The following is an 8,136-nucleotide window of genomic DNA, read 5'->3' as shown; positions in this document are numbered from 1 at the left end:
CCCCCCCCCCCCAAATCTTGATATTGATACCGCAACGATATTGTAGTGTTGAGTATTGGTGCTTTCACAAAATACTTACACAATAAGATTTTTGATAAATAATTATCAGTTAGGTGGATATAATGACCAAGTGGGTAAAGTCTGGTGAGAAAATGACATCACTTTACTGTAATGCAGCCTTTTAAAACCAGGAAAAGACATCACATTATGATAATACGATATCCAAAATTTAAGACAATATCTAGTCTCATATCACGATATCGATATAATATCGATAAATTGCCCAGCTCCAAGTTGCACCATAGCTTGTTGCAGAAAATGCCCAAATTCTTGTTTGATATGCTCAAAATATCTATTTTCAAAAGTGGAGATCTTAGCACCTCCACCCCCCAATGTCCAACCCAAAGATACGCCCTTGGTGGACACTGTGATTCGATGGTTACCCACACGGGGACAGGAAGACAAAGATGTGAGTAAAGGAAGGGAGAGAAGATCATAAATCTGGAAACCAAATTAGAAGAATGCAAATATTGCATTACTCAAATATATCGCCTTCTGCATTTCTTGCTCCTTTGGATGTTGATTAGATTTTATTCTATAAAAAAGGATGCCAACTTTCAAGTAAAGAGTTCAATTCTCTGTAATTTTATTTATCCAAAATATAATACAAATAAAAAGAAAATCAGATTCTACTTCACTTTCTGTGACCTTTGAAGGATCCACCACTGTTAATAGATCTAAAACACAGGTGTCAAACGAGGCCTGGGAGCCGGATTCGGCGCCTTGCAGATTTATATCCGGCCCGCATATCAATGTAGGTTCACAATGGACTTTGGGCCGCGTAGTTGTGTGGCAAACCAAAAAAAACGGGGAAATGTTTTTCAAACTGTAATTATTTGACATTCAGAGGAGACTTTTGGCAGATTTGTCGACTTTGAGACTCATACATTTCCGCAGATGCAGAGAGACAGTTTTCGTATTCCGGCTGTGAAATAGGTGCTGTTAAAACGTGATCAGCGGGTGCCCGGTAGCTGACCTGGTAGAGCGCGCGCCCATAGAAATATTAGTCCTCGACGCAGCTTTAACCTGATCTACGGCCCTTTGCTGCATGTCATTCCCCCTCTTTCTCCGCTTTTGAGTCTAAGCTGGCCCGTCAAGACATAAACGCCTAAAATGCCAACAAAGATTATCTTGAAAATACATATATATATACAGTAAATGTTGTTATCTGTGTTTTGCCTGGTTTGCTAAATTCTAGGATGGCAAAGGAAATTTTGCTGACTTTTGTAGGGCTTTATGTCCACAAAAATGTCGGAAAAAGAGAAAGAACTGTAAAGAAAGCCACAAAAAATGGTATAAAAAGTATATATAAAATGCATCATGGAGCAATACAGTCAAAGGTATTTGAGTTTTTCAATGTACCAAAATCATGTTAGAAACTTGTCTGGCCCTTCATGTGATTCTCTTTTTCCAGTCTAAAGGAACGCCGTTTCTGTTCCTCTGACATGTTTAGTGAAGCGTAATCTCCACAGGCAGCAAACCCCCTGTTGCCCCAGTCTCACTGGGAGCTGTCTGGTTTCTCTGTGGTCATATAGAGCTGCAGTGAGCCGGGAAATAACCACTTAAAACAAACACCACTGCTTTGTTATTGTGTATACCTTACGGAGAACTACATACATACTATGGGCTATCACGTGGAACCTTTTTGATGCTTGAAACCAAAAACAAGGCGCTCCAAAAAGCAAAATTCCATGGGTCATTGGGTTAGGCTAAGGTGGTTATTCTCAGAGACGCGTCTCTGCAGAGTCCACTTCAATTTCAAAACGGCAGTTTTTGTGTGTGTGTTACCTGGTTGGGGATGTGCAGGTTGAAGTCTAGTCCACAGACAAACTCTGAGTGATGTTCCACTGTGTCCAGGAGAGGCTGGTTCCTACTGTAGTCCCAGAACCTGCACACACACACACACACACACACACACACACACAGATTTTTAACAAACGGCTTACTAAGTAGATCAAACGATGGGGCCGGGCCCGACCAGATGGCACAGTGCACGACATGATCAACAATTCAATTTAACTACTAATATCTAATTTAATATGTGTATTCTTTGTAACTAACATTGTTGCTAGTTGTATTACATATAACAAGGCAGCGCTGTCCAGTTCACTCCAAATAGCCTTAAGTAGATCGCCCGGCACAGGTGCCTTTGGGCGTGTCCAAATCCACTTTTGCTATTTTGACGGTGTAGTTTGACGGGCTGTACTTAGTGTCTTCATTAATCAGAGGTGTGTTCTGGGCGTAACATGCAATCAACCAATCAGAGGTAATCTTCCATTCCCTTTGACAGCCAGGCGCGTTTGGACGTTGGCACGTTGCTATTAGGAGGCAGATTTGCACCGTCCAATTTTTTTTTTTGCAGTCTTTTCCATGTGTGTGTGCTGCTGTGCGTCCCTAGCATAGTGTGTGTCCCTATGTGTGTAACTGCCTCAAGGTAGCAATACTCCCAGAATGCATCTGAACACACCTCCCTTTAGGAGCAGCACGCAAAGATAGGCACAGGTGCATTTGCTGTTTTAACGATGAAAGATCTGGACGGTGTTAAAACAGCTTTGTGTCGGGCTTTCCCACGGGTTCAAGGTAGGGCCCAAAGTGGTAAAGGCAGCTGGAGTAAAATGGTACCACATAATCAGTACACAGCATGTCAGAATGTTCCAACTTTGTCACAATTTAAGTCTGACATATTTACAGAAAGTTACTGATTGATGATTCAGGAGGATGACTTAGAGATATGCAGAGAGAGAAGAGTTTAAAGATGTTAAGGGGGAGAGATGTAACAAAAAAACAAAAAAAGAGAAAGCAATCTAGAGAGTGAGATGCAGAAACATAAAGATATATAAGAGGTTAAAGAGGAAGTAGAGCAGGAGACGGAGAGAGATTAGAAGTGGAAAGAAACCGAGAGCCAATAAAACACTGCCGCTAGACGTCAGGCAGCAGCGGCCAATCAGACTAATTGAAAGACTGTGTCTCTTCCTGGTCTTGACAAAGTAGTGTGTGTGTGTGTGTGTGTGTGTGTGTGTGTGTGTGTGTGTGTGTGTCCAAAGCCCTGACTCAGCAAACACTCCCTCCAGACTCATCCACTTTGTAAATGTAATTAAATCCTTTTCAGAGGGAACACTGCAGCTCCCATTGGGCTCCATTAGGCCCTTATTATTACACACACACACACACACACACACACACACACACACACACACACACACACACACACCTTGAGCGATGGGTGTCTGGGGAGAGTCAGGCATTGAGAGATATTACATATTGAATGACTTCTTAGTGTAAATCAATGCTCACACTCGATTTTGCGGTTGAAACACGCGTGTGTGCGACAATGACCCACACGCTGGTTTCTCGACTTTGGCGACTATTGACGAACTCCAACTGTTGACCATAAGATGCTTCTTCAATATGGAGAACTAAGTGGACACAATTAAACTTCCTTTAAGGTACAGCACTTTGAATTGCCTTGTGGCTCAAATATGCTATAAAAATAAAGTTGCCTGAAATTTGCTTTATCAGGGTGTTGCATGTGAGAAAGGAAAAGTAAAAAGTTCAGCAGCAGTGCTTTAAGTAAATTTTTCATGTATCTGTACTTTACCTAAGTAGAATCGATAGTGCATACTTTTGACTTTTACATTTTCTGCAATTATCTATACTTTCTACTCCTCTACATTTTGACGTGTGTCCGTCCAGACTACAAAGCAACCGCGGATTTTCACACCAAAAGGGGGCAGCAGTAGCCTGGATGTTAGCCTGACGTAGCTCCGCACAAAACATTTCGCTCGGTCTGGACTTGATCCGTTGTGGAGCAACCAGAGCTGTTTGGACCAATCAGATTGTCAGGGCGGGCTTTATGCGAGGATGGACAGATGATCAACAGTAACGTAATCAACCATGTCACCAAAGAGCGCTTGGGTTGAATCCGTTTCCAACAAAGATGGCTGCCGCTGGAGAACAGGGATGTGTAGATTCCTCCATGGTGTCTGTTAGAGAAGATATCAACAGCACTTTCATTTTAAAAAGAGGAACAGAGAACCCCGATCGAGGAGTTTGTCGATGGGAAATATGTTCATATGTATATATCAGCAGGCCCCAATGGTCGCTTAGCCTGTATGCCAGCAGTCATATACTCCGTTGCTCTGATTGGTTGTAGGACTATCCGTTGCTCTGATTGGTTGTAGGTCAATCCGTTGCTCTGATTGGTTGTAGGTCTATCCACTTGAGTTCAGAGGCCTTTTCTTTCCTGGTTGGGTTGAAACACGCCCCATAATCACAGACCGATAGAGCAGAATCTATGACCACGTCAGGCTAGGGCAGCAGTGTTTGAAATGTTAAAGTTTTAGGGTCTCGTAAACGCAGCAGTAAAGTAGTGTGGACGCCAGGCCAAAAGACAGCAAACTGTATCAGTTTTTTTTAGCCTAAGATGGGGCAAAGAACCTGCCATTACAGCCTCCTCTGGGTTGCATCCCGCTGCCTCCCTGATCTCTCTCCAAGAACTCTTTGTCTTCGTAGAATCATCCCTAATGGGGATAACAGAGCTTGACAGTTTAAATTATGTCGACCTTTACACCTTCACAGACTTGGCCAATTGCTGCAAGAAGTGGCCGTTATTGCCCAGTTGTCTGTTTCAGAAAGTTACAGAAAATTGACGGATGCACCCATCCTACAATTTCACACTTAAAAGGAAGGTTTCAGACGCTGGGAGTCGATACAACAAGCACTTTATTTTAGGTATACTGTGACCTTAAACTGATAAATTTACGGCCCTAATCTGGCACTCCAGAGCTGAGTTTAAAATGTCTTAAAACTGCCACTGAACATTTAGGCATCAACATACCTCTTAGGACAAACTATCCGTGTTATGTCCTAGAGGTGCAGATTTAAAAAGAGCAGACTTTCTCCTGCTTTTTCACCCTTTCAATAATTGTAATCTATTGAAGTGAATTGAGCATTAAATCCTCACAGAGATGCTCATGTGTTTGTGACTAACCGAGCAAAGGTGCAATAAACACACCAGCACTTTTGCACGTAGCACTTTAACTCTTACAGTCAATTTTTAATATGTCGTCTAGTCTGTGAAGTCATGTACATGAACATGTGTCTTTCCTTTATGTCCTGAAACGCTTTGTGGATCTTATGATCTTATGGTTTTTATGCTGATTTTAAGTTGATTTTAAGTTGATTGTAGAATTTTTCCGTTAAATGTTTGTGTTGCAGCACTGCACCCAAGACAACTTTCCTTTGGGCACAATAAAGATCTATTCTTAAAACATTTATGAAGGCCTCTTTTCTGTCTTTAATTAGTCTAAATATCTTTGTGACCACAGTGAATGGAGGTTTCTGTGCTTACTCATTCACAAATGTATGCAAGAAAATGAAAGTCCAACACATTCATCACCCAAAGTGCGGCGCAAAACGTCAGCAGCGTAATGAAGTGCAGCAGCAATAAAACTAAATTCCTACTGAAATTGATGCATTTCTGTCACAGCGCTCCCATTCAGTGCATTACCAACCAGCAGTAATAACCCTGCAGCTAAGAGCCACTGTAGCCTTGATTGGTGTCATAAAATGAGCAACACCAGGTATTTACTGCCAACTGTGGTGAATCGGCTTTTTAGATGTTAAAATTTTGACACAATGCAGCATCAAGTAAATGAGAAAATCTAGACTTTCAAGAGACAGTTAAATCACATGTCAAACTCATGGCCCGCGGGGCAAATCTGGCCCCTTGCAGACGTTGATCCGGGCCGCAATATATAAATTTCAATATCAATATGTCAATTTAGGTCCACAAGAAATTACGTCCCGTCCCGGCGTGCTTTCTGACATTTTGTCTGATACTTTGTCACTTTTCAACTTGTTGTCGATGTTTTGTCAATTGTCGCTTTCGACATTTTTTTCAATTTTTCCAAAGTTTTTGGGTGTGTTCTCCGACATTTTGGTTACAGCTTTTTTCAACATTTTGTCAATTTTTCTGAAGTTTCAGTCCCTTTTCTAGCCACTTTTTTTGACCGTTTGTCCACTGTTTTTGACAGTTTTTTTTATTTTTACCTTTTTTGTGGCTTTTTTCTTTAATGAAGTTACTTTTTTGGGGCTTTATGTCTACCAAGCTGTAAGAAAGAAGACAAGAAAAGGAGGTTTGACTTTTTGTGATGATCTGAATAAACCAAACATGTCTGGCCCTTTATGTGATTCCTATTTTCCAGTGTGGCCCTTAGTGAAATTGACTTTGACACTCCTGATTTAAATGTACAGAAGAGCCAATGTGACCTGTGTCCGACTCTGATTCAGATGAAAGGTTTCGATGACGTTCATGTGTGCGAGCGTGTGTGTTTAGGACCAGATGACTTCCCTGGTTAGACAAACGATGAAGCTTGTTCTGTCTTTTTGTCCGCAGTTTCCAGAGTTAATTATTTAGCTTCTATTGTGTTTCATTCAGTGGAAATGTCCATTCACCTATCAGTTTTGTTTGTGCGTGCGTCTCACTCATTGAAAATGATTGAGTCACGGGCGGAGAGAGCCGAGAAAGAAAGAGGGGGAGGGGATCCGGGGACAGAACTGAAAGTCATATACTAGATAAAAGACAACAGATCCGATCCTCTCGAGTTCGTGTTACTGATGCTTTTCATTTAAACCGGAAATGACTGTTTAGAGTCACACAAACACACCGACTGCTGTGAGGCAGGAACTGATACCACGTTATCTAAAGCAAACATGAAGGGCCAAGCAGCTGTTTTTCACTTTTATACTAAATACAGTGTACTAAGAACGCTACAGTTTAAGCTCAGTTCAGGGACGAGACGAAATCGTTGCAGGGAAAAATGTGGGCGGTCTGAACCGGACCGTCTCAGCTTGACTCAAACCAGCTGATGGTGTTGCTGCAACTCAGCAGGTCAAGTCTCCAGAGGCTGGTTTGACAACGTAAGAGACGTCTCCTGCTTCAACAGCCAATAGAGAAGTCAGCTGGTCGAGTCTCCAGAGGCTGGTTTGACATCGTAAGAGACGTCTACTGTTTCAACAGCCAATAGAGAAGTCACCTGGTAAAGTCAGCTATGATAAAATGATCCTTAATCCATTTTATTTTCATTTTACTTTACATTACATTATTACAAAGAGCCACGTGAAATTGCATTTTAGCATGACTTACTGGAATTCTTAGGGACATGGGCAGGAGTAACCATGCCAATATCTAGACTATTAGACTATGCCAACCCTGATAAAAAGCCCATATTCAGTCCTGATGGTTGGGTTAGCCTCGGCTGCCAGAATAATAATGAGACACTGGAAATCACCAATAAACCCAACAACGCAGGAATGGAACCTCATCGTGAGTGAGACAGCATCATTTGGGAGTTGTGATGCCGAGGATAAGGGGCAAAGAGCCTGGCGCACTGGGGATATGGGAATACTTTATGGTCCACCTTACTTCTAACTAGTAGCCCGATTGTAACCAGATTTTTTTTGCCATATTTATTTAATTTACAGATTTGGTCTGATTTTTTTATTTTAACTACTACTACTCCTTTTTGTCTGCTTAGCCTGTACATTGTACATTTTTATTTTTCACATTCCTTGTGACCAGCATAACTCATGCTTTGACTTAAATGTTATTTCACTATCTGACCTACTTGTCTTATTTGTCTTCTGTAAGCTGTACCATATGAGCTGTTGTTTGTTGTATTTGCAAATAAAAAATATAAATGACAAAAAAAAAAAAAACTGGTGGCATCAGAGCGTTCAGGGTTTTACCGCTTCACTCAAAACCTAGTCAATCAACTCCGGACTCAGTGTGTAGGGACCTTAAAGACCTTAAGCAAGGTGGTGGTGGGTGGAGAGAGGACATGAGGTCCGAGAAAGGGTTACCAATCTGTGTGTACACGTAGCTGTAGTGTTCTCAGATGTGTTTGGATCTGACTGGATGTGCATTCATGTCTTATTGTTCTGTGTGTGTACAGGTGGATTAAATCAGTATATGTTCACAGGTTTCAACACACAGGACGGCGAACAGAAGCACGTGTGTGTGTGTGTGTGTGTGTGTGTGTGTGTGTGTGTGTGTGTGTGTGCGTGTGTGAGCAG

At 41.7% G+C, this 8,136-nt stretch overlaps 1 protein-coding gene across 1 annotated transcript in view; it reads right to left on the bottom strand.

Annotated features, from left to right (window-relative positions):
• The window catches only part of pex7 (peroxisomal biogenesis factor 7), a 36,366-nt gene that overhangs the window by 11,739 nt on the left and 16,491 nt on the right, over positions 1–8,136 (bottom strand). The window contains exon 7 of the mRNA XM_034900770.1: positions 1,849–1,948. Coding sequence (XP_034756661.1) covers positions 1,849–1,948 — 100 coding nt within the window. The remainder of the gene's footprint in view (positions 1–1,848; positions 1,949–8,136) is intronic.

The sequence above is a fragment of the Etheostoma cragini genome, chromosome 18 (assembly GCF_013103735.1).
Source record: "Etheostoma cragini isolate CJK2018 chromosome 18, CSU_Ecrag_1.0, whole genome shotgun sequence".
In the NCBI taxonomy this organism is placed as follows: Eukaryota; Metazoa; Chordata; class Actinopteri; order Perciformes; family Percidae; genus Etheostoma; species Etheostoma cragini.
Note: the sequence above shows the minus strand (reverse complement) of the source record. Positions and strands in the feature narration are given on the sequence as shown.